The sequence below is a fragment of the Mustelus asterias genome, chromosome 7, assembly GCF_964213995.1.
Source record: "Mustelus asterias chromosome 7, sMusAst1.hap1.1, whole genome shotgun sequence".
Lineage (NCBI taxonomy): Eukaryota > Metazoa > Chordata > Chondrichthyes > Carcharhiniformes > Triakidae > Mustelus > Mustelus asterias.
The window spans coordinates 33,389,774-33,403,706 of record NC_135807.1 but is presented as its reverse complement, the minus strand read 5'-3'; the positions used below and the strand labels follow the sequence as shown (position 1 = coordinate 33,403,706).

At 42.4% G+C, this 13,933-nt stretch overlaps 1 protein-coding gene across 1 annotated transcript in view; it reads left to right on the top strand.

Annotated features, from left to right (window-relative positions):
- LOC144495618 (rhophilin-1-like) overlaps positions 1 to 8,208 on the top strand; it is a 91,438-nt gene extending 83,230 nt beyond the window's left edge. Inside the window, exon 15 of the mRNA XM_078215841.1 lies at positions 698 to 8,208. Within this exon, the coding sequence (XP_078071967.1) occupies positions 698 to 901 (204 nt within the window). The 3' untranslated portion in view covers positions 902 to 8,208. The remainder of the gene's footprint in view (positions 1 to 697) is intronic.
- The last annotated feature ends 5,725 nt before the right edge of the window (positions 8,209 to 13,933 follow it).

Genomic DNA, 13,933 nt, shown 5'->3' with positions numbered 1-13,933 from the left:
CCTCCAGATTGTAAGGCAACCCCTGCCTCTGTGGGCCACAGGAAGTCTGCTGCCAGTATGTACTGGTTAAAATTGAGTACAACTCTGCTTCCTCAAATTAAAACTAAACCTATAAAGCATTCTTGATAGATTTGTTGTAATTGTACCATTTGCTGTAGTACTAGATCACTGGAAATGAGACAAATAATCAGATCCTTTACTTTTGTTTTATTATTCCAAGAGACATGGGCATTACTGGCTAGTCCAGCATTTATATTGTTCATCCCTAATTGTCCTTGAGAATGTGGTGGTGAGTCACATTCTTAAACTGCTGCAGTCCATGTGATAACACTTGCTGTTACAGATCTCAAATGGAGTACTGGTGGTGACTGAGTGCAACATTAGACTCAGCTCTAGGTTAGATGTGTGAAAAATCAGCACAGGTTCCTGCCACTGCACTTCATAGATCCTGGCTTAGTGCTGGATGACGATTTGATTCCACTTCCAGAGAGTGAATACATTTTTCAATGTTTCTTGACTGGTTATGAATGAAGAATGGCCAGCTGGGCAAAGCAAGGAGAGGAAACAGATGGGCAATCTGTTCAACCTTCAGTCTTAAAATTCATTAAACAAATTAATTAAGCACACTTCCTTTTGACAGTCTTTTTACTGAACAATTTGCCAGAGATGGTTATTGTCATTCTGCTTTTCTTTCCAGCAAACTGACAGAAAATCACTTCTCGGTACAATGACCTCAGCAAGCATCCTCTCTGGGAATGATAAAGAGAACAGGAAAATTGCTGATTCTAGCAAGACTCCAGGCTCGCTGCTCACCTGGAACAAGAAGAAGAATTCAAGCAAGGATGGCAGCACTCTTAGTCTACCGTTCATTGCTGTAACAGACGATGGATCATTCTACTGAAGCGTTTATCACTCCTAATTTATGAGAATTATTACCTAGTTCCACAAACATATCCATCTCAACTAAGGATGCAGAATGGTCTTTAGAAATTCATCTTACTTGAAGCCCTATCAATCATGCACTACAAGATGTATTATCACTCAACTCCTTTCATAGGAGAGGCAGTGACATCATGGTAATGTCACTGGACTAATAATCCAGAGGTTTAGGTTAATCCTCTGGGGACATGGGTTCAAATCCCATTGTGTCAGCTGGTGGAATTTAAATTCAATTAATTAACAAATCTGGAATCACTAACGGTAATCATTGACTGTTGTAAAAGCCCATCTGGTTCGCTAATGCCATCCTTAACTGGTCTGGCCTAGATGCGACTCCAGAACCACAGCATTGTGGTGACTTTTAAATGGCCTGTGAAATGGCCTATCAAGCCACTCCTATATGGGAAATTGCTACAAAGTCCTTGTTGAATATGTGTTAAACTTGTAAACTGTTGCAGTACTGGAAGACTTATTTGTAGAAGGAAGTGATAGTGGAGCATGAATGGTAAGGTATGGGGAAGTCAGATACAAAAAAATCGGGCTTCAACATTTTGTAATAGATTCACTGCTACCAGTTTAGTTAAAGTGGAAGAACTTTCAATGCCAGACTTGATGAAAGGTTTACCCAAAACAATTGTCTTTCTCTTCAAGATGCTGAATGATCTGAGCATTTCTAGTATTTTATATTTCTACCGTATATACTCATGTAAAGTTGTGATTTTAGATAATATTTTTAGGTTAGAAAGTAGGAGGTTGATTTGCACACAAGTAGTATTTTTGTAGGATCCATACATGTTGAAGAGGCAGCTGTTAAAACGTGAAAAATATTTACCAATTACCTGTACGCTATGCATGCTTTCGGTAGGCTAACCACCAGTAGCCATAACCTAGATTTTTCCCAAGTACAAGGACAAAACCGCACATCATCGCCACACTACTCTTTAATTCTACTGATGAAGATTATCTTTCACTTCAATTGACATTAATCATATGCCGTCCATGCCCATCGTCTCTAACAGAGGAAAATGTACATTATCTAGTACATTCAACCAAATGAGGAAATTACAATTACAAGTAGTAACAGGTTATTTATCATAATGTTGGCTGCTATATAGGGCAAGATTAACAAAAATGCAGTTCCTGACTTGACAATTACTAGCATTTGTTTTTTTTGCTGGTGTCCTGCCTAGGAATGGATTAATAACTGGCAGTATTTCTCATCTCAGATGGCATTTTAAGATGTAATATGGATTGTGGTACCAGAGGATATTGTGATGAACATGTAGGTAATCTAATATTACTATAACCTCAGGAAATTCTAATTATCAGTTTACACTTTTTAGTGTAGCATTGTTTACCAAAACACATAAGGAAAAAGAACATGTTCTACTATCCCTCAAAAACTAGGGTTGACTTGTGTACATGAGACATGTAAAATTAAGGATTGACATATATCTGTAAGAATTTTTTGACCAGAAGTTAAGGGTAATCTTTGTCAAGATCAACCATTGCTCGAGTGTATACGGTATTTGCATTTTTCCTCACTGGATGAGAGTTTATAAGCTATTTTTAACATTTTAAAAATGATCATTTCAGACTGTTGTTCCAGGGTAAAACCTTTTATCAGACCTTTCATCATGACAAGCCTTGTCTTCCTTCATTTTAGCTTGTGTTTTTCTCCTTCAGACAAGTTTTATTTTTGTCTTGTGATGCTCCCTGTTCACAGCTTGTTGTGATCGCACTTCAACAAAAACAGTGGGGATCTAGAAAGCAACACCTTACCAGCAGATTATCAGAAGGCAATATTTTATTTAAAATAGTATTAACCTGTCTCAGGACGGATGGTACGTTAAAGGTCCAAGATCTTTGTCTTGTCCCATGGGTCTCAGTATTACTTTTTGCCCTATAAAATTTTAATGTTTTCACTTATTCTAGTCTATCTCTTAGTTTGTTCCTTCATAAAATCTGGACATTTGAACCCATTTGCAGTGTTATTACTTCCCACCCCTTTTCTCACTGAAAACAAAAACAAGTTATATTAATGTATTAGGAAGTTGTGCTGGGATTAATTTGGTTCATCTCTTGCTGTTGTCATGTAGACATTATCTCAACAACAAAATCTTGAGAAAAAACCTAAAATATGCTTTTAGATTTTAATCTCGTTGTCATTTTTCTTTCATGTTCTGTTTATGGCCAGAAGAGAGATGGTTGTACTCAGATCTGTGGAAAAGGATGGAAGGATCTTCATCCTCAATCTACCATTGTTCCAGAGACTTAAATCATTGACATGAAGTTCCATTAAAAACGCATATTTTAAAAAATATACTAGATTTAATTAGATGTTCTTGCAAATGTTTTGAGTGGGGAGGCTATATACTGTAAACATTAAGAGCTGTTGAGCATCATGATGCTGTGAATTTATGCTTAGTAGCTAATAGCAGAGCCGAAAGCAGTAAACCTGTGGAACTAGATTTGGGCAAGGTTAGGACTACATTCTAAACTGAAGTCTTTAACTGCCTCCCCTATCTTATGTAAATTTCAACTTTAAAACTGGCAGCAATTGAAAGTCTGACCTTCAGTATAAAGATTCATTGAAATGTGAGAAAATGTAGCACTTATTTGCATTTTTTTTAAGAAATCATTTTTTTGTAGGTGTTAGTCTTTTACCAGTGGATAAAGCTAGCTGCAGCTGACAATGTGGAAAAAGTTCATTCATGGGTGACTGACTTGCTATTGGAGAAGAATGTGAGGAATTTATTTGTCATGTCCATTCTCTATATTCAGCGCGGTTATCTGTTTTTTTTTGTAAGAAAAATTTCAAAGTCATTCTCAGTATATTACATTACATCAGATTTTTCTTGCTGCTATACTACAACATAAACTCATTCGCCACTTAGTTTAGTTCCTGATGAACAGTTCGATCAGTTCAGTTTGCTGGAGGAACAAGAAAAGTTAGAAAGTGTCTGCTTTTGCAGTTACAGCTTCTCATGCACACATGATTGAGTTGAACAACATAAAATTCTATAAGTAAAAAGGCAGAGCTGTGAAACAAAGAAAAACACTCACTTATATTGTGCATCTCATAACTGCAGGGCATCCTAAAGCGCTTTACCACCAATGAAATACTGTGGCAGTATAGTTAGTCACTGATGTAATGTAGGGAAGATGGGTGGGTCCTACTATTTCTGAATGAATTAAACATGTTTTTTCAACAGAAATACGTTTGATATGGCTCCGTGCCAGTACCACAATGTAGTTACCTAACAGACCATTATTACTTTAGAGCAGAGTTGGCAATCTGGATGAACAATCTGACAAGTTATCAAGGTTACTTAAACTGTACCCTCTATCCATGAAACTTTACTGGTATGTCTTGGGAACGGCATCATCTTTTGTTCTATACTATTCTGACTGGGGATATGTCACTTCTTTTTCATTGTTGCTAGGAAACACCCTGGAAATCTCGACCTAATGCTGCTCCATAGCACCTTCACAACAAGATTTGACACAGTTAAAGAAGGTGGCCCATTACCATCTTCCCAAGATAACTAGTTAAATGTAGTTTTGCCAGTGCCAGCCATGGCCTGAAAATAAATAACGTATTTCTGAAACAAAAGCTGAAAGTAGAAAAATGTAAGATCAGGGATAAACTACTGTAACATTTGAATTATGCTGTTCTCCTAATATTGCATTGTTCATGAATTTCTATCCCTTTTTAAAGGGCTCCCCAATGTTTTTTAAAAAAGCACACATGTCCCATGGGACCTACCTCTGGCACTGCCAGGGTACTGCCTGGGTACGACGTCTTCTTTCCTGGTTCTGTTTGCCAGTTCCCTGTTTCACAAACTTGTTGTAAACCCCGCCATGATGGGAATTCCCAATGACGGGAATTCCTTATGTGGGGGGCATTGGTACAGTGGGTAGGCCTACTAAGTATGTGGTAATGTATTATAATGCGATTCCTGTCATTGCCAGCATGAAAACCATTTTGGGACTCTCCCTCAACACTCTGCCCCCCGCTGCCCTTCCCACCCATCAAAAACAGGGGTGGAAAATTCCCTCAAATGACGTTGCTTAGAAAATTGGTGCAATATACTGCCTGATCTCTCTCTGGTAATTTGGAGGTACTTAAGTGACTTGTGATGACTATCTTATTAGCAGTTCATTTAAAGAAATCTTCCTTGTCACCCCCAGTTCATCCTTTGGTGTTTGCAATCTTGTCTTTACTGACCACTTTTCTGTGGAAGGTAGAGTTCAGATCTGGAACCAGAGTCTTTCTATTCATTGTCCCAATAGGTTAAAACAAACAATTCTGTCAACTGTACACTGTCCTAAACAAGTGAGTCCTTGCTTGAGTTGAATGGTAGCCAAATATGCTTTGGAAGCTGTTAAGAAAGCCTGTTACTTAAGAGATTTGGTGCCAAGCTTGTTTCTAATCTGAAATTTGTATTTAAAGCCAGGAAAATTATCTACTTTTTTAATAACTACATCTAACCACGCAAATACATTTATTTGTGTAAATATTTTCCAACAAGATTCTCTTGGTGTATGAGAGGCTCATTCATCTCCTGTCTTGGAAGAACAAATTCAGACCAGTGGTTGGCCACCGTTTTCATTAACAGCTGATATTTCAGCAAGCCACAGTTGTATTTCAGTTGCCGCCAACATTCTGGATTCTGCCCTATAGTGCAGACCTAGTGAATTTGGAGCAGCAGAACCAATTTTCAATGTAGAAACAGGATATCAATGTCATTGAGTTAGTTATTAAGATTGTACTATAATACTTCAATTGGGACAGGTAGAATTGCACCTCTTGCTATGTTTACTCCTAGCTTCTTAAAATATTTGTTCCTGTATTTAGCTGTTTGCATTGGATTGGTCACTTGCAAACAAATAGTCTTTTGATACAAGTGAAACACCTGGGGGGTTTGGAAGATGATCTTAAACCAAAAAAGAGAAGTTTAGTACTTTAGAAACAAGATCTAAATACCAATCATACTTTGTTGTTTTGAGTAGATTGAGAAATACTTTGTAATCTGTTCCAATGGTTGTCACTAATCCATTTCCTATTATCCTCAGTTTTCGACTATTTTCTATTACTAGCACCATAATTGCTGTCAATTTATTCCATGACAAGAAGAGTGGATGCTTGATACTTTGATACCAGGATTGTAATGGGGTTACATTTTATTTGTCTTTAAATGCATTATTTTGCTCGCAACTAATGCCATTTGGCCCATTAGGTTTGCACCGACTCCCCGAAAGACCATCTTACCCAAGCCCTATCCTTGTAACCCCATGTATTTACCCCACTAATCCTCCTAACCTACAAATCTTGGGACACTAAGGGGAAATTTAGCATGACCAATCAACCTAATCTGCACATTTTTGGAGAGTGGGAGGAAACCAGAGCACCCAGAGGAAACCTACGCAGACATGGGGAGAATGTGCAAACTCCACACGGATAGTCACCCAAGGCTGAAATTGAACCCGCATCCCTAGCAGGATGAGATAGCAGTGCTAACCATTCCGCCCTTTGGCCACTGAAAATTGTGAAGTTTGTACACGCATACAATTTTACAATTGATTTTACGGAGATATATGCGCATTTGTAGAGCGCTGGTTAATTCATGATGCCTGAGGTCTTTTTAAAATTTACACCACCACTGAGATGTGTATTGTAGCCTAACCAGTAATTTATCTCCTGTCCTTCCTAAGTTTTGATGTGGAGATGCCGGCGTGGACTGGGGTAAACAAAGTTCCTAAGTTTGTGCAGTTGCTAGAGCAATGATGGTCAAAACCTTTACATGGAGATTCTTTCCTCACTTAGTGTTTGTATCTTGAGGTTATCCAGCATTCATATCCATGACTTGCCCTTTTTTGTGGTGCAAAGAAAACAAATAGTTGATTTTATTCAGGAACCTACCATCATGGACTGGAAGTCAGAAGTTGAGGGTACTGCCTGAAGCACTGAAACATTAGATGAGTTTGATGAACTGAATCTGCTAATATCATTTGTAATAAATTCTGAGGCATTATTCTTATTTAAGTCACATTTTCAATATTTTAAGCACATTCCTGGCATAGCCGTGTTAAATCGTTCCTCTGTACATTGAAGTCACACTGCGTGCGTAATCACAGCTCGAATAAAAGTATAGTTTTTTACTTTTTTTAATGAGTATCTACTTGTGATCGGAGTTAAACTCTAACCCTTGCACTTTGATCTGCAGTTTTTGGATATTTTTTTCCCGGACTTGGGAGTATTGCAAATTAAAAGAATGGGGTCATATTGCACGTTTTTCTTACTTTCTCTTTCTTCTAACTTTCAATTCCTTGTTAGAAAGATAATTTAGTTCTGAAAAGATCAGCAGTAGTAACCTTAGCCCTCTGTATTACTCATTGATTCTCAGGACATGTGCATCACTGGTTGTCCTTGAGAAGGTGGTGGTGGCTGTACTTGAACTATTAAAGCCCTTGCAGTAAAGGTACTCTCATATGTTGTTTCAGGATTTTGATTGTTGCCATTGTTGTGCTGTGCAAATCCAGTCATCATCATTTTTAGCACAGTAAATGACTGTATTTACCCAAGTAGTGTCCATTGAATCAACGTCAGCTCCACCTGCAGCACTTCCAGAAACACATTCATTGTAACTTAATCCCATTTGTAGCATCTTGTGCTTTGACGGGAGCTGTAAATTCTAATCTTTTCAAATCACTATTGAGGGAGGTTTTGTTGAAGGGGTGGGGTGGGGGATGGGAAGAGATATAAATTCTGGTACCCAAGCTGCACCGTCGAAGAGAATTATTCACACTAATCATTACCAATGCATATGATAATGTTGTGCAAACTGGACATCTTCTGGTAGACAAATATGATTCACTTGTCTCATTGTTTTCAACTTAAATCAAATTTATTTCATAATTCTCAGAAATAGATACAGGTGAATCCACAAATCATAACCAAACTAACTTTGACAATTTTATTAATGTTTTGTATGTAAGCACAGGTGAGACCAAAAGCAAATCTATTTTTTAAAAAAACTGCCAAGTGTCTGATTCATGTTGAGTAATTGTACATCCATTTCTGAATGTCTGGAATAATGTTTACTTGTGTCTAAGAAATGTTGTCCGAAGTATCTCTCTAGTCATTTTTATGGTACAAGATGTATTTTTTAGTGTTTCTCAGATGATGACACTACTTGTGATCCAAGATGATAGATTTCTATTTCTGTATCATGAGCACTACGAATAAATTGAGACATGTTAATACTTGTTTCGTCATTGTTCGCCTATTTTGCATGTTTTGACTATACTAGATTTTCAACATCAGTATGTATTTGCTATGTCTTGGCCTAATGAGTATGAAATTGAATGTAGTTTAGTCAGGATCTGAATTAACAACTTTCTCCCATCTCTGAGTCTTGTTGGAATTCAGTTCCTCAGAAATAGATAGCTAGTTAAGTACCTTACCTTAAAGATCGTTCATCAAGTGTAGAGACAGTGACAAAGAACAGGAGAATATAAGAAATAAGAGCAGGAGCCTGGCCCCTCTGAAATTTAGTAAAATCATAGCTAATATTGAACCACAACTCCACTTTTCTGCTCCATCCTTTGATTCCCCGTGAATCTAAAAATATTATTCTCTGAATATATTCAATGACTGAACAGAGAACCCCAAGGAAACTCAACCCTCAGTGAAATTTCACCAAACTAGAGGGCTGTTTGACTGTGGTAGAGAAAAGTATTTGCACTACTGACCGCTAGAGATTATAATGAAATCCTAAATCGGTTTACAATCTTGTTGCAGATTATTTATTGCAAACTGAAAAATCATGTCCATACATTGCACTTTTTTCAACTAAACAAAAGTGGGAGTGATTGCCATTCCCTTTGGTCAAGGCATTGCCATGGGGATTGAACAATCAGAGTTGACTTGCCTGGTTTGAATTTAAACAAAAGCTTTGGCACTCGGTTATTCCCTGGCGCATTCACCATGGGAAGGACTCTACAAACCATAGACTGCTTGTCAACAAATTGGCACCCGCATGCAATATAAATTGAGCAAGAGAATTCCACAGACCACCCTCAGACATAAATTTTCCTCATCTCAAGTCTTAAATCATAGAAGAAATCTTAGAAACCCTACAGCACAGAAAGAGGCCATTCGCCCCATCGAATCTGCACCGACCACAATCCCACCCAGGCCCTACCCCCATATCCCTACACATTTACCAACTAGTCCCTCTAACCTACGCATCCCAGGACACTAGGCAATTTTAGCATAGCCAATCAACCTAACCTGCACATCTTTGGACTGTGGGAGGAAACCGGAGCACCCAGAGGAAACCCACGAAATGGGAGACCTCTTATTTTTAAATTGCATCCCCTCGATCTATCCCACCAGGGGAAACATCCTCTCCACATCCATCCTGTCAAGTCTCTTCACTAAGATCACCTCTCAATTTTTAAAACCCTAACAGACAAAAGCCCAACCTTTCCTCAAAATAATGTTGATTCCAGGAATCAATGGAGGTAACCTTCTCTGAACTGCTAATGCAATTAGAACCTTTCTTAAGTAAACAGACCAAAACTGTACACTACTCGAGATGCGGTCTCACCAAAGTCCAGTAGATCTGTAGCAAAACTTCCATATATATTTCATTCTCTTTGCAATAACTGACAACAGTCCATTTGCCTTCCTAATCACTTGCTGTGTGCATACTAGCTTCTTGTGATTTATGCAGGACACCCAGACACTCCGACTTGCAGAGTTCTGCGATCTCTCTCCTTTTAAATAGTATGTTCCTTTCCAGTTCTTCCTGCCAGAGTGAACAAGTTCATATTTTCCTACATGATTTTTGTCCAATCACTTTATCTATCTATATCCCTTTGCAGATGGAATTTTCTCATCCCGCTCACCATGGGAATCGTAATGGGTGGGACACGGACCATGCAAAGGTCTGTTGACATTGGGCGGAATATTCCAACATTGGGGCGATCGTGGTTGGAAAATCCTGCCCCTCGTATCTTCTTCACAAATTATTATCCTACCTTTTTTTGTCATCAACAAATTTAGCAACCATACATTTAGTCCCGTCATCCAAGTCACTTGTTTAGATGCTAAATAGCTGAGGTCCGAGCACTGATTTCTGTGTCACTCCACTAGTTACAGCTTGCCAACCCAAAAATGACACTTTATCCCTACTCTCTGCTTCCTGTTAGCTAACTCTAATCCATACTAAAATATTACCCCCTACACCATAAGCTTTTAATTTGCATAGTAGCCTTCAATGTGACATCCTAAAAAAATTCCTTTTGGAAATCCAAGTACATCACAGCTTCTGGTTTCCCTTTATCCACATTGCTTGCTACTTCTTCAGAGAACTTTAACAAATTAGTCAAACACCATGTCCCTTTCACAAAACAATGCTGACCCTGCATGACTGCCTTAAAATTTTCTAGGAGAAATAGTCACTAAATTCAGCAGATTAGGAAAAAAATGATGGATCAGTTAAAACAAAAAAATCAACTGAGGTATCAAAAGATGATCGTCATTGTCCTGACCTAATTTAAAATATGTATCAGAAGTGTTGGGAATTGCCGGGATGGCAATTGACCTGGGGTGGGGAGGGGTAAACGGGAGTGGGAGAGGCAATGTCTGGCGGAGTGACAATTTCCTAATGCACTATGTACCCTTGTAGATAGTGCAGTTGGAGATCACAGTACATTCATAATAGTGCTCTCTCGCAGTCAGCATCCAGCTTCCTGGCTCCATCCCCTTCCCCTACTGACGAGAATCAAACTTTGCCTCTTTTTTATGTAAGTATAAGATTTGAATTTTTCTCTTGCCGAAAAAGCGGGTCTGAAACTCTCCTGTTTTCATGCTTGTTTGGCACTAAAATTTTTTTGGTTGGTGATGCACCATTGATACACGCAAAGTCAGAGGTTGCGGAACAACGGGCTTTTATTAACAAGAACAGAAGCACTCCCAAACCGATGGCCAACTCGAACTGAGGCAAAGGGGTGGAGAGCAGCCACCTTTATACCCCAAGGAGGGCAGAGCCCCGGGCCAAGGCAGCAGGGGCGTGCCCAGGCACATCCCACACAGACAGTGTTACAGTGGTTCACCACATTCACCCCCTGTTTAAAAAGAGTTTGGCAGGGGCGAGGTGGTGGAAACGACAGTCACAAGTTATTGATTCAAATTACAAGTTCAGTCTCTCCGGGGGCTTGAACTGCCACTGCGACCGCCGCAGTGTCAGCCGTGGCGCCGGTTCAGGAGGCCCCGGCCATGAGTCAGGCGCCAATCCATAACCGGTGGTGCCATCTGTAGCGCCTTCAGACTGCCGGGTGTGTGGATGCTGCTCCCGGGGCTCAGGCGTGCCGTCCACGGGGGCTAAATGAGCGTGCTGCGACTCTGGTGCATCATGGACAACGTTTGGAGCTGGGGGTGAGGGGCCGTGGGACGTATTACCTGTAGGGGCCAGATCGCGAATGGAGACCGTGTCCTCCCGTCCGTCGTGATACGCCACATAGGCGTATTGGGATTGGCGTGGAGGAGCCGGACCGTTTCAACCAGGGGGTCCGATTTATGGGTCCGCACGTGCTTCCGGAGCAGGACAGAGCCAGGGGACATCAGCCACGATGGTAGTGAGGTCCTCGAGGAAGACTTCCTGGGGAAAACAAACATTCGTTCATGAGGGGTGGCGTTGGTAGCCGTGCACAGTGGCAACCTAATTGAGTGTAGCGCATCAGGGAGGACCTCTTGCCAGCGGGGGAGACTGGAAGACCCTTAGACCGAACAGCTAATAAAACGGCCTTCCAGACTGTCGCATTCTCCCTCTCCACCTGTCCGTTCCCCCTGGGGTTGTAGCTGGTGGTCCTACCCGAGGCTATGCCTTTGGAGAGTAGGTACTGGCGCAGCTCGTCACTCATAAAAAAGGACTCCCGGTCACTATGAATATAGCTGGGGAAACCAAACAGGGTGAAGAGGCTGTACAGGGCCCTGATGACCATGGCCGAGGTCATATCCGGGCAGGGGATAGCAAAGGGGAACCGCAAATATTCATTGAGGAAGTAGACGTTGCGGTTAGAGGAGGGGAAGGGGCCCTTGAAGTCAATGCTCAGGCGTTCGAAAGGGCGGGTGGCTTTGATGAGGTGCGCTCTGTCTGGTCGGTAGAAGTGCGGCTTGCACTCCGTGCAGACTTGGCAGTGCCTGGTTACAGACCTGACTTCCTTGATGGAATAGGGCAGGTTCCGGGCCTTGATGAAATGGAAGAACCTGGTAACCCCCGCGTGGCAGAGGTCATCGTGGAGAGTTTGTAACCGGTCTGGGTTCGCGCTGGCACAGGTCCCCCGGGACAGGGCATCTGGGGGCTCTTTGAGCTTCCCAGGCCCGTATAAAATGTCGTAATTGTAGGTGGAGAGCTCGATCCTCCACCTCAAAATCTTGTCGTTCTTGATTTTGCCCCGCTGCGCGTTGCAGAACATAAAGGCAACAGACCGTTGGTCCGTGAGCAGGGTGAACCGTTTGCCAGCTAAGTAGTGGCACCAATGCCGCACCGCCTCCACGATGGCTTGTGCCTCTTTTTCGACAGGGGAGTATCGAATTTCAGGGCCCTGGAAGGTGCGCGAGAAGAAGGCCACGGGTCTGCCCGCCTGGTTAAGAGTGGCGGCTAGGGCAAAGTCAGACGCATCGCTCTCCACCTTGAATGGGGTTGATTCGTCTACGACATGCATCGTGACCTTCGCAATATCCGCTTTGATGCGGTCAAAGGCCAGCCAGGCCTCCCCGCGAGGGGAAAAGATGTGGATTCGATGAGCGGATGGGCTTTGTCCGCATAATTGGGGACCGACTGGGCGGAGTATGAGAAGAAGCCTAGGCATCTCCTCAGCGCTTTGAGGGTGGTGAGGAGGGGAAGTTACAGGAGGGGACGCATGCGGTCGGGGTCGGGGCCGATGACCCCGTTCTCCACAACACAACCAAGGATGGTGAGGCGGCACATGCGGAATACGCACTTCTCCTTATTGTAGGTCAGGTTAAGGAGTGCTGCAGTGTGGAGGAATTTTTGGAGGTTGGTGTCGTGGTCCTGCTGATCGTGGCCGCAGATGGTGATGTTATCCAGGTAGGGAAGGTGGCCCGCAGCCCGTTCTGGTCCACCATTCGGTCCATCTCATGCTGGAAAACCGAGACCCCATTGGTGACGCCGAAGGGGACCCGAAGGAAGTGGTAGAGACGGCCATCCGCCTCGAAGGCAGTGTATTGGCGGTCTTCTGGGCGGATAGGGAGCTGGTGGTATGCAGACTTCAAATCAATGGTGGAGAACACCCGATATTGCGCAATCTGATTGACCATGTCAGATATGCGGGGAAGGGGATACGCATCCAGCTGCGTGTATCGGTTGATAGTCTGACTGTAGTCAATGACCATGCGAAGTTTCTCCCCAGTCTTGACAACCACCACTTGGGCTCTCCAGGGACTGGTACTGGCCTCAATGATCCCCTCCCCCAGGAGGCGTCGCACCTCGGACTTGATGAACGCTCTATCACCAGCACTGTACCGTCTGCTTTTGGTGGCAATGGGCTTGCAGTCGGTGGTGAGGTGCTCAAAAAGCGAGGGAGGGACGACTTTGAGGGTCGAGAGACCACAGGTGGTGCGCGGTGGCTGGTCTGTTAGCTGTGGATTTTGGACGGAGATTGGGGGAAAAGGCCCATTATACACCATAGTGACGCTCCCGAGGTGGCACATGAAATCTAGCCCCAGTAGTACGGCAGCGCCGAGCTGTGGCAGCATGAGGAGCCTGCACTTGTTGTACACCGTGCCCTATACAGTCAGACTCGCTACACAGTACCCAAGGACAATCACTGACCGGGACGTCGAAGCCACAGAGATTGACTGCTGCATTGGCAGTACTGGCAGTGCGTAGCGCCTCACCGTGTTAGGGTGGATGAAACTCTCTGTATTCCCACTGTCAAATAAGCAGTTAGTAGTGTG